The sequence below is a fragment of the Phalaenopsis equestris genome, unplaced genomic scaffold (genome assembly GCF_001263595.1).
Source record: "Phalaenopsis equestris unplaced genomic scaffold, ASM126359v1 Scaffold000054, whole genome shotgun sequence".
Taxonomy (NCBI): Eukaryota; Viridiplantae; Streptophyta; class Magnoliopsida; order Asparagales; family Orchidaceae; genus Phalaenopsis; species Phalaenopsis equestris.
Window position 1 is genome coordinate 694,431 of NW_018164496.1, and position 26,259 is coordinate 720,689.

At 34.5% G+C, this 26,259-nt stretch overlaps 1 protein-coding gene and 1 pseudogene across 1 annotated transcript in view; one reads left to right on the forward strand and one right to left on the reverse strand.

Annotated features, from left to right (window-relative positions):
* Window positions 1-22,724, forward strand: part of LOC110019211 (U3 small nucleolar RNA-associated protein 21 homolog) — a 41,944-nt gene extending 19,220 nt beyond the window's left edge. Inside the window, exons 8-19 of the mRNA XM_020716794.1 lie at window positions 1,128-1,200; window positions 5,769-5,834; window positions 6,213-6,255; window positions 10,148-10,287; window positions 10,821-11,033; window positions 11,816-11,900; window positions 12,434-12,728; window positions 14,002-14,281; window positions 14,685-14,907; window positions 16,141-16,352; window positions 21,397-21,555; window positions 22,558-22,724. Of these exons, the coding sequence (XP_020572453.1) occupies window positions 1,128-1,200; window positions 5,769-5,834; window positions 6,213-6,255; window positions 10,148-10,287; window positions 10,821-11,033; window positions 11,816-11,900; window positions 12,434-12,728; window positions 14,002-14,281; window positions 14,685-14,907; window positions 16,141-16,352; window positions 21,397-21,546 (1,780 nt within the window). The 3' untranslated portion in view covers window positions 21,547-21,555; window positions 22,558-22,724. The remainder of the gene's footprint in view (window positions 1-1,127; window positions 1,201-5,768; window positions 5,835-6,212; window positions 6,256-10,147; window positions 10,288-10,820; window positions 11,034-11,815; window positions 11,901-12,433; window positions 12,729-14,001; window positions 14,282-14,684; window positions 14,908-16,140; window positions 16,353-21,396; window positions 21,556-22,557) is intronic.
* A 1,953-nt stretch (window positions 22,725-24,677) lies between these two features.
* LOC110019213 lies at window positions 24,678-25,357 on the reverse strand (annotated as a pseudogene).
* Between the last annotated feature and the right edge of the window lie 902 nt (window positions 25,358-26,259).

Here is a 26,259-nt window from a genome sequence, read left to right on the forward strand (position 1 = left end):
GACTTAAGGGGTCTGACCCTACTTGGGTTAGGATGCCCCAAGGGAAGGGATTTCCCCCTCCTAGTTATCCCCTGTTATAAATTCGTTCTTTTTTTTAGGGTTCAGATTTTGCAGAGTTTTCTGTCAGAACAACTGTCGGCATCTCTCTTTTCTCTTCTAGGGATGTATCTGACGACGAGAAGGTGCTCCGATTATAACTCGTTCTTCGGTGGTGTGTATCTTTCCTTTTCCTGTTAGCTGCTGCTGCTCTGGCATTCCTCCGGTTATCTTTTCCAACAGCGACCTGCTTTCAGCCACCACTCCAACCCGTCATCCCTTGGTAACTCCTTAGTAGAGCCTTCTTGCAGGCTGCCATAACTCCTCTTAACCTCCCGTTGCCAGGCCCTCCCAACTGCACCTTCCTTTTCCACTGCCAGCCTCCCTACAACAGTTCCTACCTCAGCCCACCAACAAGATGCAACCCTCCCTTCTGCCTGCAGCACTCCATACTGCAGCCCTACCCGGCAGTCACCAACTTCATCCACAAGCTCCCCTCCATCCACCCGCTCAACCTATCCCTCCAACCACTTGCTTGCTGTCGATCCATCTTACACCACTCCCTTGCCTTCGCTTCCCACAACCGCAGCACCACCTCGCCGACCTACTCTCTAGAGTGGTGTCGTGTTGTCATGTTTCTTGTTTTTAAGTGTTGTGTTTGTAACCCTTTTAATTTCAGCAATTAAAGTATTATTACATCGTGGGCTTTTGGATTAACTCTGATATCATATTTGCTTTCCATTGGTGTTGGGTTGAATCCCGGTATCATTTTATACTCTTTAAAGTGAAGCACTAACAAGATGATTCATCAGAATAAGCTATCAGATCAATTATAATTAGGGTTTTCATTGTGCTTATATTGATTTATGATTTTATTTAATCCACTAATAAATCAGATTTATTACTCCATTTTCTGGACAATAACAAATAATGGTGTAAAATGATTTGCAACAACATGTTCTTTAATTATTGGACGATTTGAAATTCATCCGGAAATTTTATTAATTTAGATATTAATAACTTGTAACTTCTCACATTTTTTTGTGTATTAAGTTATAAAATATAAGATTAATGGCTTTGTGAACTTTCAGGTTTTACAGAAAAGGGAGGTGCATTCTATCCGCAGGGCAGGATCGTGCTTTCCGACTTTTTTCTGTGCGCCAGGTTTGTCATGTATCCTTTTTAACTTTTTGGCCGCAGGCCCTAACCGTAGTACTAATTCATGCACAGTGGGAATGGAAACAAGCTTTATTAAGCAATTGATTAGTGTTACAAACAAGACTCAACTAAAAGAAATTGCAATAGATACTAATCTTCAGTTAGGGCCGGATAAGAAAATCCAAAGGCTGCAATGGCGCCTGTGAGAGGGTTGTCATAGTGGAGGTAGCAGTTATAAGGGGAAGGGGAAGTGGCGGTAGCAGCTTGGAAAGGTGCAACGAGGTTATGGCACTACAAGACAGTGGCGGGGTGACTGTTAGAGGCTGGACAACAGGTAGAGTTGCAAGAAAACATGCGACAAGGCAAAGGAGGGGAGGAGATTGGCTGGCGGTAGGATTTAAAAGGTTGGGAGAGTGCATGGTGGCGGCTGCAAGACAACAGGGTTTTGCTGCAAGAAAAGGGGCGGCCGACCAACAGGAAGGGATAGGGGTGGCTGACTAAGTGGAGAGAAGGGGGAAGAGTTAAGGAGGAAATCCGAGAGTATACATCACCACCTCAGACTAGGATACAATTGGAACACCACCTGTCGTCGGATATAGCGCTCGCAAGGGAAACTAAAGACTTATACATAACTCTCAAATGAAACTCACAAAAATATAACCCTAATTTAACACACACACATGTATGATAGCTAATATATAAACTAGGAAGGGAAGGTCCCCTTGGGTGACAACCATAAAAGGAAGTAGGGTTTAGCGGTGACCAAGAAGGCAAGAATTAGAATAAGAGAAAAAAAGGAGTGGTAGGAGCGCCAGAAGCGCCCATTTTTGTTCGATAGTTTGGGCGGTTGGCCCAGCCTCCGAACTGGACCGACATGATGCTGAACCTCACGGTTCATCTCTTTTTGGGGTCCCGCGCCTAAAAGCCCTGCGTTTTACCCCTTTGTCGTTGTCTGCAAGCCCCACATCAGTGTTGAGAGCCTTACGCTACTCTTGGTGTTGAGCGAGCTTCAACCTAATTTGTTGAAGCTTCTACTTGTTTGTTGTTGTTGCTGATGGAGCTATTATCTTTCCAGATGTTGAGGCCTCTTTAACTGCAGTCCCCGAAGCTCCTGGATTCCATCGACGACTGCACCGTACCCCTAAACCCCTGAGGATCTTCATGCACTTGCGAGCAAACATCCACATATGTCCAATTTTTTGTGAGTCCACTACTGAACTGAATTGCATGTCTCTCCTCCGTCACTGAATATTTCCAAGGTCATCCATGATCGAGTTAATCAGATCTGAAGTGAGAGTAACATGAACCTTTCTATATGGGGGTGACACTGGTGGCAAGGTATCGACCCTGATATTTTGAATTGTTCTCTGTCGTGCTTGTGCTTGTCTGTAACTGGTTTCTCAAATCTATCATCAATGTCCTCACCAAAACTAGTCCCACAGATGCGGCTCGACTGGCAAGGACTCCTGTGTTCTCGGGCTCTATCGAAGGAAGTAGGATGATGTACTTTCCTATTTGGTGAAGGCGTAGGTGCTTCTGAATCCATCGTGCAGACTTCTACGGTTGAATTAACACAGTCTCCCGAACAAAATGTGACAGTCATCTATGGGGACCATGTCACTCCACACCTGATTCTCAGCCCACTCCCAATCGAAAACTTCACCAAACATCTCCGGTCTATGGTGTCCAGATTCTCCTTCTTTAGCCACGTCAGTGAATACGACTGTGAATGTTTCTGAGTCACGAGACCCAACTTTTCTCTATCTGCGTGGATGCTACATTCTTTATGCTTTCCCATCGATGATGAGACTGCATACTTTTCCGTTCACCATGCAACGAGTGTAGAAGATATTGTTGGGAAGCCACTGTAGATCCCTCGTATCCTCAACCCGTAGGATCCGTCAAACCAAAAGTGCTCCTTCATATGGTGGCAAGTGATACATCTCACCTTGTTCCTCAGCTTTCTTCTCGTTGTTGACTTCCTCCACGACGCCCTGCTCGGTAAAAGACATGACTCTTCAGGCATGTTTTAGTTCTTTTTGTAAAGTTGGAGTCGTCAACCTGTCTAATCATCGCCTTAAAATTCCCTTTTCAAAGAATTCTCTTATTTAATTTGTAGGAACGATTCAGAGAAGATGAGGGATCATAAAAGAGGGGATTACGATGGGGACTAGGCAGACAAATTTATAAAGAACCTTAAAAGCTTATGTGAAGTAAACATCGTGCGATAGGTCAAGGGTGTAAGTCCAAATAGAATTGGATCGTGATAACTTGAAACAGATATCCACGAAAGAATATCTAAATAATCTACCCAAGTAACCAGAGAACCAAATTTTTATTTATCTTGATTCAAGAACACTCTCAAAGGAACATATCTCTTTGGTTAATTATATCTTGGGGGATGCCCAATAATAATCGTCCCATTGCCTTCAAAACTCTCGCTAAGCTACAGGGAAAAGAGCGAGTCTTTCACGGTTCCAAGTGGGTGATGACTCATCGACGATCAGAGCTTATGAAATAATCGGGTCATTTTGTAGGGTCTGCACAATGCTTTCAGTTCCCCCCATGGACAATCACTAGAAAATGAAGGGAGGGGTTGGCGGTGACCAAGAAGGCAAGAATCAAAATTGGAGAAAAAAGGAGCGGTAGGAGCGTCCATTTCTGCTCGATAGGCTGGGCGGCCAGTCTAGCCTTCTTGCTGGACCAACAATTGTTGAACCACATGATTCAACTCTCTTTGGGAACCCGCGCCTAAGAGCCACTCATTTCGCCCCTTTGTCAGTCCTGAAAGTCCCGTGTCCGTTTCAGATTGATGGGCTTTGTTAACATTCAAATTAGTTCAATTTTATCTTGGGTTGCTTACATTCATTGAAAGAATTAAGCACTAGGCATAATTTAATGATTTTATTTATTTTGAATATACCTAGAGTGATTGTGTTGACGTTTATATCTCCAATGGAAATCCCACAAGTGTTACTTGCAATTTTTAAGTAGATAAACGCCAAAAGGTGGGCGATACAGCATTACCTTACCAGGTAAGATTACCCAATTGATTATTTTTTTTCTTTTGGTGGGGGTTTGATTTTTGGCTTTATGTTGTTAATTTGGTTAGGGTTTATCGCATTGGAGGGTCCAATAGTGGGACTTACATCTTGAGAACGAGGAAAGCCTAATGTTTGTCAAGCAGACTCTTGATCCGTGTTTGATTTGTGGATTTGACTTGATTTGAAGTTTGGCCCCTTAAAATAGCAGAAATAGATACGCAATGTGCAATAGGGAAGAAGAGAGTGGAGAAGAGGGCTCAATGAAATGGTAGAAGTATCAATTCTTTTTTTCTAATCCATTCATTTTTAATTTGGATGATGAGTACATATGGAGCAAAGTATTAACGTTAACATGCTAAAATACAATTGCATATTGCCACAAGTTCCTAGAATATGCCATATGCTGCTAGAGTTCTAGAATTGGCTATTATGTTCATTTACTTATGCCAGTGTAATAAATAATATTTTGAGGCATGTTAAAAAATTTTGGTTTAAAATATCAAATGCTTTTAAAAAGAAGGTTTTTTTGGAAGAAACTGGTCATGTTGACAATATATAACAATTGTTCCATAGAAATAGACAACTCTATGCCTCTTATAAATTATTCAAATTATGTTAAAATGATTGATTTTCATTAATTAACCCTTTTTTGACGAACTCAAAAAGTTGAAATATAAATACAGTTAAGAAGTTATCAAAACAACTATCTTAAGTTATGCCTTTTTGTTTATTCTTTCTTTATGCACGCAGCTAATTTAAGCTTGGAATTGAAACTTGGAATTAGCTTGATGAAAAATTTACATGCGTACCACTTAATTTTTATGTATTTACATATCTAACATCCAAACTTCAATTTTTATTTGTATGTCACCTTACCTATGCATGAAAAGGTGTATTTCACTTTTTGAATGTTAAAATAATGTACTTTTTTATGTGATATGGAAGTTTGGAGTGGTATAATTGTAAAAGGTAAAATTTAGGTGTTAAATATGAAAATATATAGGAATGGGGTGGTATGTATGCAAGTGTCCTTATCTTGATTTGATCATCCATGTGTTTGTTCTTCAAGCTTCTTGATGCTTATGGTTACCCCATTTTGATTGTCCTGCATAATAACATAGGAAAGCATTATTTGTCATTAAAGTTAATTTGTTATCATTAAATTACTAATGAGCCTTTTAGGTTCATGGGTTAACATACTTAGCTAAACTTCCCTTAGACAGTTTTTATTTTATTTTGTTTTCTTAACTTCATGCTTACAGTTGAAGATCCTCCAGTAGTTCAGTGATCCTTTTTTATTATTGGGCAGGATTGTTATTTATAGCAATAATAATATTCTAAAAATATGCTTACAAATATTATAATTAATAATTGTAGAAAAACTAAATGAATAATATTTTATTATTTTCTAATTGTAACAGTGATGAATTTTTATTCTACATAACGCATGATGTTTAACCAACTTGCTCTTTCAAAGTTAATTCAAACTGTCATTATGTGTGTGGTGGTTAATCTCGTGTTGATGAACAGGACCAACAAAGCAGAGAGCTTTCTCAGCGCCATGTCACTAAACGAGCCAAAAAGCTCAGGTTAAAGGTGTGCGAAAGATTACGAGTTACATCGCTTATCATTATTTGCATATTCCCTTTCTTGATATCATTTATTAAAAGGGCTTTTCGTACATACTACCGAATTCCTATGTATTTACATATCTAACACGCAAACTTTACTTTTTTACATTTCTACCACCCAAATCTTTTATATGACATAAAAAATACCACTATTTTAACTTTAAAAAGTGAATTACATCTTTTCATCCATAGGCAAGATTGCATATGTAAAAATTAAAGTTTAGTTCTCAGATAAGTAAAAACATATGAATTGAGTGGTATGTAAGTAAATCTTCCTTTATTAATTTGTACCATATCCATCCCTCAAAATAAGCTAACCATGACTATTTGATTCTCCTCTCAGGAAGAAGAAATCAAATTGAAGCCCGTCATTGCATTTGACTGTGGTATGGACTTTCATCTAAATACTTGTTCTTAAATTTAAATAATTTAATTCAACTTCTATCCCTACTTGGAGAACTATTGTTATTTATTTGCTTGGCTAATACATTAGTGAGCTGTCATCTGATCGCTTGGATTATTGGAACAATTCACAATCACAATGCATTTTTCATAGTATATTTTTGGTGGATGTCGAATCAACGAGAAAAATGTCAAAATGGTCCCTGGTTATTTTATTCTCTGAGTCTATAAAAAAGTCAATTTTTTCACCAAAGTTTTTTAATGGGGGCGAAAGTTGTTCTCTATGGGTATTTTGGGAACTAATTTGTCATTTTTATATACTTTGGGACTAAAATAGCTTCATGTAATTGGTCAGGGGACTATTTTGACACTTTTCTCTTGAATCAATGAAGAAATTACATTTCTTGTATTTCTGTGTGAAGGGGCATTTCACTCAACATTGTGCTAGGTTGCCCAATTTACCTTTTTAGCCTAACCATTGATAAATGGAATTTTAGGAATATTAAATTACTTGTTATGTACACTATTGTACCGTTGTTATTGAGCATTGCTTGGCATAAGGTGCCAGTGGCATAGTTGAAATATATGACAATTTAATTAGCATCTTCTTGGTAGTTGAACAAGCCCAAAGGCTAAATTGACGCCCTTTGCACTTGACTCATAAGCCTAGGGCCATGGTACCATATTAGATCAACAATCTCTAACATTTAAGCTAATAAATTCTGCTGATTCAATAAACTTACTGTCAAATTAAGTTTCTTGGTTCACTAAGCCAAATAGCTGAACTGATTAAACTTCTCCGTTCATCAAACCGAAGGTTTGAGTTGAACTTCATGTAACTTAAGTTGTTCTAAGGTAAGTTTGAGTTCATTTAATACTTGCACTCTTGTTTATAGCTAGGGTTCCACTAGAAAAGTATGGAACAAATGTGCCAAATTATAGCATGCATCTCATTTATGTTTTTTTTTTGGAGGAGAAAAAAATTAGAAATTCTTTAAAAAGTTTTTAAAAACAAAGGAAATTGCTGTTGGCTTCAACATGAAGGTCATTGACAAGAAGGGCTTATACAAGCTGCTTGAGGAAGCATTCTAATGTGTTAGGTATTTAAAGTTGCTTCATAAAGTCGGTGATGCATCAAAATATTTGTAGTGTGTAAAAGACTGTAAATGCTCATTATCAGATTGCATTTTCATAAAAACAGTACATAAATTGCATCAATGCATCGATATTCATGAAAATTCATTGAAAACCATTTTGAGGAGATTAATAATCCAAATTAGTTTAACTAAGATAAAATGCTATATTGAATTCTGTATTACCATTGATAACTCCTGAGTATCAATATCATAACTATTTCAGTGCTTTGAAAGCACAATGATGTAAAACTAAACCCAAAACTTGTTCCAAGGGTCTAATAGATCTCTTATCGAGAAGATTATACTATTCTCCCAAGAAATAATTTATTGAAATGCCCTTTGGAGGACCAAAGCAACATAATTCCTACGGGCCTTAATTCAAATACAAATTCTGTCAAACCAAATGACAAGGGATATAAGGTCAGGGGCATAAGTCTAAATATTATTATTCCTAATTCATCCATGGGTCTCAGAGAGTCACTACGTTGATAAGCCTCTTCATCAAATCTATAATACCAATCTTTAGGCTTTTCTCACATTTGAATTAGTAATTTTGGTTATGTGCATTCTCCATACTCTTGAGTTGAAAGTCCCGTTTTTGGTCCTACATCACCAACCCTCCTCTGGGTGTTTCTTTGGATCTAGTCACTAATTGATAAGATCTCATGGTAGTAAGCCTATTAATTCATACAGTTAGTGGGGTTGACTCAAAGCAAACATGCTCATCAAAGAGAACTTAATATCAAGTCTTTCCATGAATTTAAGAACCAACCGAGATTCATGACAATTAAACTCGACCTACCGACAGTTTTTTTTTTCAGTATGAAAGTGATGGAGGTAAACTGTGTTTGGTTGGTATTAAAATCCTTAGGTGTTGTTGGTTTGCACTTTTCTTAGGGAATAGGATGGTGGCCGATAAGGTGTAACGTTTTTTTAATGGAATTGGGAAGAGTCTAAGGGGATTAAAAAAGGCATTGGTCAGCATTTTAGGCTGGCTTTAGATTGGCCATAATGAAGGTTAGAGATCGATTTATGTGATCTAGGATTTTGGTATGCAAGATGATAGAATGGAGGCCCAATGTCGTGGGAATTAGAGTTTAGGTTTTGTGATGGAAAGAGTGGAAGATTGAGATGTAGTAGGCTTATGGTTTTAGATTATATACTGGGACAGAGGGCAGGTATTCCATGCTAAAAAAAATTTGATCGAGGAAGCTACCAAGCCATCCACTGCAATGAGTGATCTCTAAATTTTTCTAGGGAATAATAATCGATGAATTATAATAGCCACATCTATAGATTGAAAATTCAGTGTAATCCCATCAAAAATGAGTTTCAGACTCAAATATACTAGAAATAACAAAGCATTCAATTAATTCCAAACTAAATGGAGCCACTCCTTTTGACTTGTGAAGAGCTTCCTCAAGTTGACTTAGAAAGAGGAGGGCCAACCAAAATTTGCATGGAAGGTGGAATCACTCCCTTGAATTGCATGAAACTTATTCAAATTGCTTTGGAAAGAGGTAGGGTTCAACCAAAGCTTGGACTTATCGATCTTACATTTAACATATGAATGAACTATTTTGAATTTCAAGAACAGATGTGGCCAGTCTGCACCAGTACGGCTTAAATCCTTGGTCAAATATATTGTAAAGATAAAAAGCTGTCAAATACTTAACCTTTGTGAGCTCTCATGATAACTAGCTCATCAATTAATCCAAGGCTAGCTTTGACACGGCCATCAATTAAACTTGGCTCTTCTTCTATGCTAACACATCTATCAACAAATAACAACTCAATGTCATTGCTATGTTTAGCTTGCAACCAAACTCGTACGTGGCTTTGACATAATTTTTAGTAGTTAAATTGAATTATAGTTGGTGGTCATGCAACAAATTTGATTATTTTATTGTCTGTTAAAATAGTTCTTATTGGCGATTATTTCACCCCATATTAAAAGATTTGTGGACTAAATTGACAGTTTAAACTTTGGGATTAAAAGAGCTCCTTCAAAGAGTCAGGGGACTATTTTGACACTTTTCTCTAATCTAATTTTTATTCATCGAGTTTGTTCTTGTTTCGTTTCTTGTGTTTTGTTTGTGTGAAGTAAAGAAATTTTTGTAGTTAAGCTTGACAAATATTTCATTGAAGCAAAAAGATACGGTTAAAACATAAAATACCTTACAAGCAGTCCCCTTCATGTTCACTCTAATTGATTACATTTCAATGAGTTTTCTTTTTGCTGCAAAAAGTTTTACTGTGCACCAAAGATCCCCATTGTGATCCATTGTGAAATTACAAATATATTTTTTTCGCTATTGCTGATTTTATAAGGACTACAATACATCCATGCAGATGATTAAATGCTACACTTCTTTCTAAGTTGATTCTTCTTAGTATTTATTTTTTGGGGCTTCTATACATACCACCCAATTCCTATGTATTCACTCCTAACACTAAACTTTGTTTTTTTACATTTATACCGCCCAATTCCTTCATATCACGTAAAAAATACCACCATTTTAAATTTTAAAAAGTAAAAGACAAATTTTCATGCTTAAGTAAGGCGGTATGTTTGTAAAAATTGAAATTTTGGTGTTTGATATGTAAATTCATAGTAATTGAATTGTATGTATGTAAATCTTTCATTTGTTCTTACATATAATATTGTCATGTAATAATAACAATTATCATATCATGTAAATTGTCTCCTTTGATTATCTGTGTTATAAAACATTCTCAGCTGAGATTCGTGAGCGTGACTGGTGCAATGTTGTAACTTGCCACATGGATACCCCAAAGGCATATGTATGGCGTCTACAAAACTTTGTAATTGGAGAGCACATTTTATCACCTTCTGCAAAGAATCAGACACCAATTAAGGTATGTGATAGTCATGTAGTTAATAGGCAGAACTGTATTCTACCCTCTTTAGATGTTGGAAACAACCTGATTAATTTTAGGAAGATTTTCTTACATACCACAGAATTCTTATGTATTTACATATCTAACACCTAAACTTCAATTTTTACATACATTCCACCTTACCAATGCATGAAATGGTGTATTTCACTTTTTAGAAGTTAAGATAGTGTTATTTTTTATGTGATATGAAATATGTTGGTATGAATATAAAAATTGAAATTTAGGTGTTAGATATGTAAATACATTTTAAATTGGGCGGTATGTATGTAAATGCCCCTAATTTTAAATTGGGCATACTGTGCTCATTTATCTCATATATAGGCAACCATATGATAATTTATTAATTTTACGTTGTGCAATGACTTAATTAACTAAATAAAAGAGTTGAGTGCATTGCAAAAGCAGTGGAGAAAACATGGGTTTATTTTGGGTGATTTTTTTGAAATTTTGTTAGAGCTAATTCTGTAAAAATCTTTCTTTTTTGTCGACAGAGTTGTGCTATAAGTGCTTGTGGTAATTTTGCTGTTGTGGGAACTGAGGGTGGATGGATTGAAAGATTTAACCTTCAATCCGGAATCAGCAGAGGAGTTTATGTGGATACTTCTGAATCGAAGTGCTGTGCTCATGATGCGGAAGTGGTTGGAGTTGCCTGTGATTCTACAAACTCTATAATGATAAGTGCAGGTTATCGTGGCGACATTAAGGTGTTTATCTTTCCATAAGTCACTTTTTTTTATCAGTAGTAATGGGCATTACATGCATAGCTCACAAGTCTTATGTATTTCCTATCTCACACCCAAACTTTCATATTTACACACATAGAACTCAAATTTTTATTATCACATCATAAATTGCACTATTACCATTTTTTAAAAGTGAAATACACATTTCATGCATAGGGTTAAAATGCCAAAGTGCCTACATATGTAAATTTGGAAGTTTAGGTGTGGTACATCATATATGTAAATACATAAGAATTGTGTGCTAGATATGTAAATTTCCATATAAGTAAATAATTTGAATTGATTCTGAACACTAAATTTATTTCCTAGGAAAGAATGTTGATATTGTCTCAAGAACTAATTGTTGAATGTACAAAATAAAGTTAAACACCTTTCAAATACAAAAGCTGCTTGTCGATATTGGTCTTGGCATGTCCTGCAATTTTTTGAAAATTTCCTATTATTTTTCGAGTATTATATCTGGGGCACTATTCTATTGATTATTGGTATTTTGAAAATTTAAAATAGTGGTATTTTTTATTTGTTATGAAAGATTTGGGTGGCATAAGTGTAAAAAGCAAATATTATGTGTTAGATATTTCATTACATAAGAATTGGGTGGTACATACGTAAATGCCCCTTGTTTTAAATGCTTTCTAAGTGCAGGTATGCCTTTGTTTTAACTGAATTAATGTGCAATTACTATATTCATTATGAATTTTTATCCTAATTATCGTCATTGTATGCTATTACTAAACATGTAGGTATGGGATTTCAAAGGGTGTAAAGTAAAATCGAGGTGGGAGGTTGGTCGATCTGTTACAAAGATGGTGTACCAAAGAACAAACGGTAATGCATCAACCTCCGCACTTTTGGGCATGTTATTTACATGCACTCCGAAACCTTCGTTTGTGTTTCAATCTTCCAGTTCTTTTTTATCACTCTTATGCTGATTGTTATAAGAATGTCATGGATTCGAGTAACTCTCTTAAAGAAGTTTGAAAAATAGAAGTGCTTCCCATAAACTCTAGTCGGGAAATATAATTGAGCATGATTACTTCATTTCTAGTCAAGCATGATAACCAGATAGATCCCTATTGGAAAAATTTTTTTTTTTTAACAGAAAATTATCAAAATAGTCCTTTAGACTGTTTGCACGAGTTCATTTTAGTCCCAGATTTTATAAATATACCAATTTAGTCCTGTCCCTCTTTTAATATGAGTCAAAAAATCCCCACAGAGGTCTATTTAATCCCCAATTTAAAGTTTGTGGACTACTTTGACACTTCTATAAACTCTAGGACTAAAAGGACTATATAAACAGTAGGGAGACTATTTTGGCGTTTTAGTCCTTTGTTAAATTCGTCCTTACAATTTTGCAGGTCTTCTAGCAACTGTAGCGGATGACATGGTTCTACGTGTGTTTGATGTTATGTCGCTTCTAATGGTTCGCGAGTTCGAAGGACACACAGACCGCATTACTGACTTGTGTTTCAGTGATGACGGAAAATGGCTTTTATCCTCTAGCATGGATGGAACTCTTAGAATTTGGGATGTCATCTTGGCTAGACAGATTGATGCTCTGTCTGTAGATGTATCTATAACAGCAATTTCTCTGTCTCCTTCTATGGACATGTTGGCAACTTCTCATGTTGATCAAAATGGCGTTTACCTTTGGTAATTATTTTTAGGGAAATTTACATACACACCACACATTTATGTATTTACACCCAAAGTTTGATATTTACACTTATAACACATTGGTGTCATAAATTTATGCATGAAGATGTGTATTTCACTTTTCAAAAGATAACGAGGTGGCATTTTTGATGTTGTGTTAAAGATTTTAGTGGTATGCATGTAAATATGATTGTTTATATGTTAGATATGTATATTCATAAAATTTGTGTGGTGTGTATGTAAATGCCATTTATTTTTTTTTCATTTGTTTGCTTTGTTAAATTAGTTTAGTGACAATAGACAATAGTTAGTGACAATAACATATCATTTTTAGTTAGTTTGTAATGAGGGCAAAACTTTTGGTTGTAAAAGTGCTGAATCAGGCTAAGGACTATTTTTTTCAAGCTCACTATTTTATTTTTGGAAGATTTAACCACTCATTCTTATGTATTTAAATATCCATCACCTAAGCTTCGATTTTACATTCAGGCCACTCTACCTGTTCATGAAAAGGTGTATTTCACTTTTAAAATTTCAAATGGCAGTATTTTTGGTGTGATATGAAAGATTTGGGTGGTATACTTGTAAAAGGTGAAGTTTAGGTGTTAAATATGTAAATACATAGGAACTGGATGTTATGTATGTAAATGCCTCTTATTTTTTATATTAGTTAGAGTTAAGCTTGAATATGACTCGTTCTAAAATCTTGCTCAATCCTATTGACTAGTTTCTTATTGAGTATGAGCCATAATCAAGCCTAACTAACTGTATATAAGTTGTTAATGATTTAATTATGTAACCAGATTACTACCCTGAATGCATCATAAATTTTCATCAATTCACATATTTACTTTACATTATTTCTAATTTTTTGCAAATCCTGAATGCTAATAAAAAATTAGTTTAGCTTTTAATTATACATTTATAGTTTGAGACAAATTTTCAATTTTATACCACTAGCAATATTCACATATTTTGAAGTTTGTGAGACGAGGAAAATGATAGGTGTAATCAAACAGGCAATTAAGTTATCATTAAATAACTATTTTATCTATTTATAAGAGAACTATCTGTTCAGTAACAAACAAATATGTTCATGAACACGCATAAACTTTTAATTAATGTTCATGTTTTTTCATTTTGATGTCGTGTTTTTATAATTTTTGTTCAAGTTTTTTTCAATTTTCTGAATAACGAGTCTTACATGAATGATCATATAGTTGTTCAAGCCTTTTCATTTAGAAGAGATTTTAATTGCTCTTTTATGTAGGGTTAATCAGGTATTGTTCTCTGGATCGTTGGATGTTGATTCCTATGCAAGTGGGAAACAAGTTAGAAATGTTCAGATGCCATCTGTTTCTTCAAAACAAAGATATGAAGATGGAGGAGATGATAAAGGAGAAGTAATCCATAGTGACTTTGGAAATCAAAATCACATAATTAAAGATTTTTATGGACCACATTTTGATCACCAAATACCAGATCTTGTAACTCTTTCTTTGCTCCCAAAGAGCCAGTGGCAAAGTCTTACTAATTTAGATATTATAAAGGTTTGTAACTTATTTTATTTCTGGGTGTGTTTTTTAAATAAGAAACGAGAAAACTGTCAAAATAGTATTGACTTTTTGCAGGGGTTATAACTCTGATTGTTTATAGAAGTGTCAATTAGTCCACATACTCTTTTAATTTGCTGAATTAGTTCCTCGTGTAGACTGTTTTAACCTCTTTTAAAACAGTTTGGAGGCTAATCTAGCACTTTTATGAACTATGAGACTAAAATGATCCCATCTAAATAGTTAGGGGACAATATTGACACTTTACTCGATGTGTAACTTTGTGACTTAGTTTTCATTTGATCGTATTTGTTAGAAATTATATGCACTCAAAGTTTTGGTCTTTCATGTTTTTTTTACAATATTTTTGTTTTTCTACTTAATTCTTAGTAACTTTCAGGTCCGCAACAAGCCAATCGAGCGTCCAAAGAAGCCAGAAAATGCACCCTTTTTCTTGCCGTCTGTACCATCCCTTTCGGGAGAAATATTGTTTCAGCCTAATGGAGTTGAAATTGGTGATGCAAAAGATACTCAAGTCGAAGAACCAACTAGAAAAATCAGAAAATTGGATCTATCTTCTCCTTTTTGTCTGTTATTGCAATCTTGTGCAGATACCAAAGATTGTAAGCATATCAATATTTTTTTAAAAGTGTATTTATAGTTTTCTTTTCTTTATAAATGCCTTGCATTGTCACATCTTTACTTGCATTATGTGGTATTCAACATTTTGGGAGCAATTTCACTTCCCTGAAGGGAAAAACATGGATTTCATTATTTTTAACCCAAGGTTTTAGGTGATATTAAATCTTCTTGAAATCTTTTTCAGTTGCACGTGCATATTTGAAATTGCAAATAGGCAGTTCATTAATTTTTTTACTTCTCTAAAGTTTGAGAATGAGGATGTTGTTTGTGCCATCTTGGTAGTTTTTTGGGAAATTCACATACATAGCACACAATTCTTATGTATTTACATATCTCACATCTAAACTTTCATATTTACATGCATGCACTTTTTTGCTTTAAACTATGCATGAAAATGTGTATTTCATTTTTAAACGTTGATTATAGTGCTATTATTGATGTGATATTAAAGATTTGAGCGTTGTGTCTAAATATGAAAGTTTATGTGTGAGGTATGTAAATATGTAAGCATTGCGTGCTATGTAAATGCCCGTAACCTTTTTGTGGCATTTTTTTTTTGTCCATAGGGTTTTTTTTTTCAACTCTATAAGCCTTTCGATGTTTTTAAATTTCTTTATAGATGCATTTTTTCAAGGAAGACATTTATTTAATTTGACATATTTGTCATTGGCCTTTCAAAGAAGTGTTTGTTTTAAGTAATGTAGATTTTGATGTTACAAATGTCTGGCATCTTCCTGCAAGTTATGATTACCATAAATAAAGACATTGTGACGAAGTATATTATTGTATTTGTTTTTCATTACATCTATGTCTTTTCCTTTCTTTTATCACGAAGACTTATTATAAATTCTATAAACATCCTTCTTGTTTATTATAAGATTTACATACAGGCCACTCAATTCCTATGCATTAACCTATCTAACATCTAAATTTCAATCTTTACATATATGCTACCTTACTTATGCATGAATAATATATTTCACTTTTTTAAAGTTAAAACAGTGATATTTTTTATATGCCATCAATGATTTGGCAGGTAGAAATGTAAAGAAGCAAATTTTAGGTGTTGGATATGTAAATACATAAGAATTGAGGGATAAATATGTAAATTCCCTTTCTAGTTTTATTAGTTCACTATTGCCATAGTGATTCACAATCTCTCCATCTTTTGGTAAGTTTGCTGAACTTGTTTGGATTCATTCACTCTGTTGCAGTTTCAGCTTTCACAGAATATATTAAGGGTTTACCACCATCAACCCTCGATATGGAGCTTCGTGTTCTTCAAATAATTGAAGATGATGATAAAAGCTTAGATCGAAAACCAGAATTGGAGTCAATTGGATTGTTATTGGATTATTTCATTCATGAGCTTTCCTACAAGAATAACTTTGAATTTATTCAAGCCGTCATCAGGTTGTTTCTTAAGGTATGATTTACTTTCTAGTTTTTAATGGGCTAAAAAGTGTATCATTTATAACCCTCCTCTCCAATAAAACAATAGAACTTTAATGAGCTTGGATGCGTGTATTTTGTTTTCCTTTCGGAACTATGTATTTGCATGAGTTGAGAGTTAACTTTTAAGAAGTGGTGTTTTTGTAAGAGGTCCTAAAATGGTAGGTGCAATAATTGTCGGTGTGCCATATGCTCAGCTGTAAACCTTAGCATTACAAGCCTTCCAACCTTAGTGAACAATATAGCAGAAACATCGAACTTTTGGAATCCCACGTTTCAGTGTCTTACTTAGCTTATCAATGTCTTCATCGAAATTGTTGAAATCTGGAATTCAGATACTTCTGCTTTTCAACATTTCCTTTACCTTGAAAAAAAGACAATTAGTAATAAAACGTGTATTATTTTCTGGCTCAACAAATGCTTACGGGTAGTGGGTGTTATCCGCAAACAACATACGGGTGGGAACATCTCGAATAAGTCTCCACCAAAAAAAAAAAACTGCTCCCTAGGATGAAGTTGCAGCTTATTGAACCAATTCCCAATGGAATCAACAACCTGGAACTTAGGGTCTGTTTGGGGCAGCTGCAGCTTATCCAGATGAGCAATTTATCCTGATAAGTTGTTGATCAGCAGTTTATCCTGATAAGCTGGCTGACTGTTTGGTTTGTGTGTTTGAAAAACAGATGATTTGCAACTGTTTCTGGATAAATGACCATTCTGCCCTGATCTGGATAAGTTGATTGGTTGTTTGGTTTGTGCTTTTGGAAAACAACTGATTTGCAGCTTATTCTGGATAAATGACAATTCTATCACTGCGCAGTTGTGTTATTTGCAACAGAACTGTAATGACTACACATTTGATAGTTTGGAACCAAAAAACCATTTCATAACAGTACAAAAAAAAGGACTTGTATGTAAAAATTGAAGTTTAGTGGTATGTATGCAGAACTTCCTATTTTATTCTTTAGAAAAAATTATTCAGCACTGAAATACCATGAACATCAGTTGAACAATATATGCAAAAAAACATATATCATACCTTGCGATGACCATCAACGTATATCAAATGATACCTCTTAGGCAAGTTTTAGTATGATACACACCAACCATACTGTGTACCCTTACATTTATGAGTCCTCAGCTATGAATTTCAGCCTTCCCATTTCTCGTTCTACCTTTAGACTACTTGAGAAATAAGTGACATATAAGTTTCACCCCGTTCTTGCAATAAGTTGATCATATCAAGCTTCAGCTCAAAAATTGAAAATGCATTTTATTTGAAATTTGTCGTGCTTCATTCTGTCAAAAGCTTAAAAATATTTTCGATCAGGTAAGCTACAATTTTACTTTTATCCTAAGATTTATGGATGATGCTCTCAAGTGAAATTGTGGCAAATATGTAAATCTTCCAATAATTAAATTACCGCTTGGCCAACTGTAGAGGCAAGCCTTAGATAAAATGGGGAGCCTTCACATGCAGAATGCAAGTTAATAAGAAGAAATCAGTTTCACAGGAAATAAATCAAGTTAGCACAAAAAACGTGAGAAGATGTGACCGAAGGAGCAAATGATAATAATAAGAATGAAAGCAAGCAAAAGAAACCTTGATAATTTAAGAAGTTAAAACGTAATACTTGTCAAAAAAAAAATTTAAATAAAGAAAATGGGTTAGAATATCTGAAGGAAATGTCATATTGAATGAATTTTGTTGTTTTTCCTATTAAGTTTCCTTCCTTCCCTACAATGCTTCATTCGTTATTTATGTCCCATTGCTGCAATTAAAAATAACTTCTAATATCTTGCAAAACTTTTATGATACAAAGTGTTGTTGTGCTATAAGCATTTGGATTAATATACAAAGCTCAAAATCCCCTTCTTTAGTTTTGTTTTGTGATATCTCCTCCGTCTTCTCACACTTTTTAACCACTTAAGCCCCTCACAAAATCAAGCAAGTCAATTCTTACAAAGCCTCAACTCTAAATTTTCTACCGATCGTGATAGGATCATATAAGAGATTTATAACTTCCTACCCATAATCCAATTAGCCTAAAATTAACTGCATTAAAATTTTAGCTAGAAATTTGTCTAGAAGGGAGGAGCCCAGCTGACCTGAAGCTGACCAGGGGATTAACTTGCTATTCCACAAGCTCCTTATGTAGCCGGTTGCAGGCCATTTTGCTCAGGGTCTGCTGCGATTGAACCTGAATTCCTTAAAAAGATATCCAACGATAGAGAAAAAAGTGGTGGATTGAGGTAGGGATGCTAAGGAGTAAGAAGAAGATGAGGAGGTTGAAATAACCTTGTGAGAAGGAGCGGCGACAGTGGTCATGCTTCTCAGAAGCAGAGATTGGGAAGAGAGAAAGGGCGATTTGGTTGCCTCCTAGAGAAAAAAGGTCCAACTTTTTTACTCAGCGCAAGCCATGGCGGAGCTTGATCGGTCTGAGTAGAAGAAGTAGTGTCGAAGAAACTCGCCCTTATCTAGAAGAGAAGTGTCGACGAAGCAGGGAGCGGCTCTGCGAGCTCGATCGCGAACGGAGGAAGGAATGGCGAATCTAGAAGGGGCAAGGGCAGAGGGTTCGATCGCGATTCAAAGGCAGCATGGTAATTTGGGAGAAAACGCGACAAGGGAATGCGGCCCGCGGGGATGATTCCGCGGGCGACGTTATTCACAAAATAAAAACAGCGATTTCCAAAACGCGGTTTAAACGTGTTAACCAAATAGTAGGAAGGCGTTTTCAAAATATCACCTGTTGTTTTAAGTTGCCCCAAACGGGCTTTTAGTTTCATAAGCTATGCTATTTAATTAAATCCAAGCAATCCTCCATTCGGGGATGTCAAATGGTCACTTGACTAATTTTTTGTATATTTTTTATATCAAGCCGATGCAATCCCCATTCCTTCTAACTACTACTGAAAGGAGAACTTTGATAGTGTTAAATTTGGTAACTGGTGCTATGGTGTATTGATAGTCAATCTCATATGCTTGAGGGAACCCTTTTGCAGGAAGTCTAACTTTGAATATCTCAATACTCCTATCAATTTGGTATTTAACCCTAAACCCTAAATCCTAAACCCTAAACCACCCAACTAACTTCTTATCCTGGGGGAGTTTAGTAAGAATCCATGTACCATTAAGCTTTTGTGCTCAAATCTTTTCTTCGACTGCTTTTTTTCATTCTAAAGCTTAAAGAGCTTCATTAATGAATTTAAAAATCTGCATACTAACAAAGTTAGAAACAAAAGCTTTGTAGGATGATGATAGCTTCTTAGAGGCTATATACTCCTAAGTTGGAAATTTAATGTACCTTTTCTTATCACCAACCTCAGAAGAGGACGAGGATAACTCATGAGTACTGGATTCCTCCTTACCTGGATTCTCAGATGAATGTGGAGTCAAGTTTTGGTTTAAGCAGTTCTCTCTCCTTACAAATTGTCTTACAGTTACTTAAGGTTTTTATTTCACTTTGTGTACACACAAAGTTCTTTGTTCTAGAATTTTGGTTGGGTTGATTGGTTGGTTGGGCATCTTCAACTAGAATAGGAGGGCTAGGTGGAGTAGGTGGTCAAGTCATGTAGGTGTCATCAAGTGCATTCCAAAATTGATATTCATTTGCACTCTCCACCTATACATCATATTCGGGTAGTATGATTGATTTTAAAAAAAGTGACATTTATGGAGTTAATAGTATTTTTTTGTAACTAGAGTAGCACTTATACCCATTTTTGTTGGTGGCACACCCAAGAAAAATACACTTGATAGATCTTGGGTCAAATTTTATTCGATTTTGGGAATCGATGTGAACAAATGATACAACCCAAAGATTTTAAGTTGTATAGTAGAAGAGAAAGCTTTGATGTGAGGATAGGTATCCATCAAAATATGAAGAAGTTAAGTACCAAACTAGACATTCAATTGATATAGTATGTTGCAGTATGAATTGTTTTCCCTAAAAAATATTTTGTAACTTGATTATTAATTTAGTGGGATACCTCAAGGAGATGTCTGTTCTTTCTCTAAGCTATTCATTTCGTTCTGGAGCATCAATACATTAATGATTTCATTTTTTGATACATAATACCAAAAGATGAAATTGATTGCATTATCAGTTTTGAGAATCTGAGTTTTGCATTTGAATTGAGTTTGAATTGTGTTATGAAAGGTTTGGAAGATTGAGCTTTTTTTAGATTTCTCCTTCATTAGGAATACCCTATTAATTCTATTACGATCGTCAATAAATGAGAAACCATCTAGCCCCACTTAAGGTTTTCACCTTGGAAGGTCTTCAAATATCACTGTGGATGATGGAAAAAATGTGTGAGGGTTTATAGTGGGTTATGAGATAACTATTTCTAGTGTGTTTGAAAAGTTGACAAATCTCATATTGATTATTACTAGTGTTTATTGTAAACAAACGAAGATACAACTTTGTAACATAACTGAAACTATGATGGTCCGGGCAACAATGCCATAACACGTCTTGCTTTTGGATAGATACAGGCTTAATAGACATGAAATTTTTAGGTAAAATTGGAGGTATGATCATTTGTGTGTTTAGAGAGATTTTTCTTGAGTAGTTATAAGCCTTGATGCATTTCAACAAGCTAATCACCTTCCCCCCTTAATATTCACAAGCGTGTGGCAGTCCATTGGAACATAAAACAAATGAAAGACTTTATTGGCATGAAATCCCTTATGGGCCTTTCTAAGCCTTTTATTCTTAGTGCAGAATCACATTGTAACGCAGCAGTTTATTTGATTACAGTGCCAAAAACTGAATCAATTTCCTAATTTTGTTACCAATTATTTCTTGCTTAGAATTTGTAATGTATCTCAATAATGTCATTGGGAGTTTGTTCCATTTGCACTCTGTTCCATCTTTTGCGGATTGTAAAACATCTGGATAGAGATTACATTCATTCTAAAAGTTCAGGTCTAAATAATGTAGTTAATATTTGCCTTATTGTTGGAGAAAATTTTAATCTTATATGTTTTTTTTCTTCAATATTTGTTTAAACAGATTCATGGGGAAACAATTAGACGCCACTCAGCAATGCAGGAAAAGGCAATGAAGCTCTTGAATGTTCAAAGCTTAGTTTGGCAAAAAATAGATAAAATATTCCAAAATGTCAGATGCATGGCCACTTTCCTCAGCAATTCTCAATTCTAACTTAAATGGGTAAGACTCAATTGCATACTATGGAATGCTTCCTTTTTTTTTATATATATACTTCTTCTGTCTTTGTGGTCGCCTTGCCACTATAGGATGCTTCCTTTCTTTATTAATGCTCTTCATGGTTGCGAGCTGAAACTCGAGCGGCAATGAGAATAATTACACTATGCTTCACTCTCGTCATCATCCCCACCTTCAACTCTGTTCCTTTCCGCGTCCCCTTTGATCTCTGTTCGCTCTTGTTTTGCCGACATTTTGTCATGTATCAATATTATTTTGTCCACGATGTTCAGTAATATGCTCCTAATAATACTGATTATCTTTAGCATCCATCCCTCGCCAACTTTGCGTGCATCATCGTCAACCTCACCTTCATTGCCTATCACACTAATGTCACCTCTCAACCTCAAATCTTTCACCCTCAACTTATATGGCCACATCCTGCACTCTGCTTTCTTGATATCCTCTCTGTAGAAAGCTTTTCTAATAACGACTTCCTTAAGGATGTTGAAATTCACTCGTGCTTACCGATGAGAGGTGTAAGTGAGCTGAGTCGGTTCAACTCGAGTTTATCAAGCTCGAGCTGAAACTCAAGCTCGTTTATTAAAAGAGCTCAAGTTAAACTTATCTAAAGTTGGCTCTTTGGCTCAGGAGCCAGCTCTACTAGCCAACCATTGGTCATGTTGATGCCTTCTATGGCGAGCTGTTGTGGCACTTTCCCTTCTCCATCCATTGATGTCTTCTCCATTGAGCTCCCACAGGAATTGAATGTCAGCTCAAGCAAGCAAGCAAGCATGTAAACCGAATGTTATCTTTGTGAGCTGAGCTCGAGTTAGGCATGATTCGAGCTCGGCTCAACACGTTTACATTTCAAACAAAATATGCTTCACCGTTGTTGATAACTTTCTAGCATTTTCACGAAAATGGTCATCTGCTATATATATATATATATATATGAAAGAAAATGTTTGCCACTAACCCCAAGCTGCTCTTTTATGCCTGCTGCAGGTTAAAATAAAACCAGAATATTGCAAATTTTGACAATTGAGTGCTCTGGCTTCATTTTATGCCTATTTAAGAGAACGGTGCACTAATAAGTTTAAGCATTAAAGCGGCATTGTTCATGATTTTTTTTCTTTTTTTTGTAATATTTTATATCATTTTTGTAATTCTGTTGTGTGATTGTAATTTTATTTTTTTAATGTAATATGATCAATGAAATGAAATGATGTAAGAGTTGTAAGAGTTTAAATTAAAAAAAAAAAAAAGTGTAATGATGTAAAGGTGGCCATGCATGCAAATTAAATCAAACCGGTCAAGAAAATTCTATTTGAAATGTAGATAAATATAGTATTTATACTTAAATATTATTATTTTGAAGCTGAAATGCATGTTAATAATGTTTTGTGAGGAGTACAGTTTGCTGCCATGACTGCTTTCAAAGAAATCATTGCCATGGAACAAACAATTGCTTTCCATGCATCAAATTCAGTGAACATGGCCTAAATAGTCTGTTGTCATGGGAATTTGCTAAATAAGATGAAACAATGAATATTTAATCTAAATAGTCTCTTGAAAAAATAAAAAGTATTAACTCCAAGACTAAATTAAATAATTTTTAGTTAAAAAATGAATAAAAATTGCCATAGAATTTAATAAAAATCGCAATTTTATGAAGAAAAGACTATATCTTCATGCTCTTATTTACGGCTATTAAAAAATAGTAGAAAATTAAATCTATTTTTTATTTTGATCTAAGTCATTGAATTAATAAATAAGCCAAATATAAATAAATAAATAAATAAGTCACTTATTATTTAAGTATTCATGAAATACTTTCTTGCTCTATTAATATTTGAGGAAATTGGGTTAATGATGTAATTTCCCTATATTTAGTTAACTTAGATTTACGAATGTCTGCTAAATGGACACCACCTAATTTGCAAGCACTTTAATTCCACTTAATACGGATCAATTAGCACAGAAATCAAAGTAATTTTGACTAAGATTCCCATAGTATTTATTTTGAATAGATTATATACTTGCTTTTAACATAATCTTTTATTATTTATATAGCTAATTTGTTGTACAAAAGATTTTTAGCCATATGACTTGGCTTATATTCAACTTCAACTGATGATTGTGCAATTTTTGCTTATTTTTTTATGCTCAAGAAAATATTCCCGGCCATGTGTGAATGCATAGCTTGAGGTGCTCTTTATGTCATCCAATAATCAAGCCCAATGATTGTCTCTACACCTAACTTGCCTTGCTTTATATTTTTGAAATGATTTATCCAGATTAAGCTTTATGTTGTAGACCCACTTTAATTCAATTATCTTTTTTTCTTGTGGAGAGTCTACTAGCTCCGGTATCTAATTTTTCTCGATCAAACCTCTTGCTTTGAGGCTTCTTCAAAGCATTCTAGCTCCATGTTTGTCAAGTTACTCAAATTTCTAGTAGAGATTATATTCTTCTATATGGTGATTCTAGAGATGAGTTTGTAGCTTGATCATTGGCTCTTGTATAGACGATTGTATAAATGATCCTAGTTGATTATTGAGTTCTTCAATTTGTTTATGGGTTATTGGCAGCATGTTGAGACCCTTTTCAATATTGAAAAAAGAAGCATCAATTATATATATATATATATATATGGGGATGATCTCTTTAATATAAAAGAATCCATGGGGTTAAGATGATCTCTCTCTCTCTCTCTCTCTCTCTCTCTCTCTCTCTCAATCTAAGTTCTTAAAGGTGTATTCATTTAGGGACAATATATGTTCCAACAATAATAATAAACTTTGAATTTATTCTCCAATATTTATTTAAAAAAACATTAATACTAAATAGTTTTTTTTATCTTGTTATATCAATGCAACTTAAAATACTATTTTCAATCAAATATTAGAGTTTATAAAACTATAGTTACATTCATTGAAAGGTGCAAACTGTTTTACATGACTTCAGTCTGAATTCATTATTTTTTTCCGTTTGCATAATATATCTTAAAAGCTATATTCAGTTTAAAAAAAAAAAACCTCACTAAAAATATAAGAAAAAAGTATAGCTAACATATTAGATAATTCATAATTATCACTAAATAGTAAATACTCTTCCAAATAAAAAAAAATAAAATATTTTCTCTTCAAATTGAGAAAATATTATGTCCGGACGTCTGTATATTGTGCAAACAACGCATCCACGCCAACATCCGCACAACCAAACATTAGATGTGATACAATTTTGAGGTCCAGCTCCAGCTCACCTGTAAATTATGTTGGGAGGAAGATAAGAAGCAGCAGTGTCCACAAAGTACCCTCCTCCTTCCTTGCTATTCTTCTCCACCACCTTCAAAATGCTCTCAAACACAGAAACCTCACACGGCATCCTCAACACTCTGCTGAAACCCGAACTCTTCTTCAGCCTCCCTCAACAGCACCGAGAATGCTCTGTGGCCCAAATACTCTGTGGGAATCACAAATCTCTTCTTCTCTTCTCCCACACACACTGCAAAATATCCCTTCGGAATCCCATTCGAAGAAGAAGAAGAGGTTTTGGAGAAGGAGAGGGTTCTCTTCAGAAATACTTTCGTTGGACAAATTGAGAGCTTCTTCCACTTCTTTATCAGATCAGTGCTCGTTTTGTTGCAGCAGCTGTTCTGATCCATAATTAATGGCTGCTTTGAGATTTTTGGTCATGAGGTCTCTTACTGTATTTAAAGTAGCTGTGAGAGCTTTTGTTTTATTATATTCTATGGGAGTTTTACATAAATACCATGACATTAGTCTTATATTTATTTACATAGTTAATTAACTCCTAAACCCTATGCATGAAAAGAATAAGAAGTTGTAGATGTAAATACATAGGAATTATGTGGTGTGCAAGTAAAATGATCTCCCTTAATTATTTTTATCTTATAGTGTTTAAATTTTTAATATTTTGTTGATAGGGTGTACTTTATATTAATTTTTTTTGGGACCGGATTTTAGGTAGTTGCAAGGACATATATATATATATATATAATTCAAATCATTGATATATTTTATGAGATGTCAATGATTTGATAGATATGAATGTATAGGTTAAACGTTTAGAGGTTACATATATAAAATTATAAGTATATAAGAATTATGTTCTATGTATGTAAATGTACCAATTATAAAATTATTTTAAATTTACAATTGAAAATAATAGAATCAAGAGACCTTTACATACATACCACCAAATTCCTTTGTATTTATATATATATATATATAACACCTAAAACTTTCTTTTTTTATATCAATACAACCCAATTCTTTAATTTCACATAAAAACCACATCATTGTAATTTTTAAATATTTTAATTTATCATAATTATGATAACGAACTTTGGAAAGCCTGAAAATAGCTTGGATATTTATTTTATTTAATTAAAGAAAATGGACACGCGAATCATGCTTATTTGATATTTATTTATTTCAATATATTATATATATATATATATAGTTATTTAATTTGGCTGCTTAGGACTTGGGAGAACATGGCAGGTGATTATGAGCAGAGGTGCATGTGAGAGTACCCAGTTAACAATCAACTACGCCTTGCATTATGGTTGGTTGCCTTTGAAGTGTACCTAAAAAAGAAAGAAATTTATCATTATTTTTATTTTGGATAAAAAATGGGGTATTTACATACATACCACCCAATTTCTATCTATTTGCATAT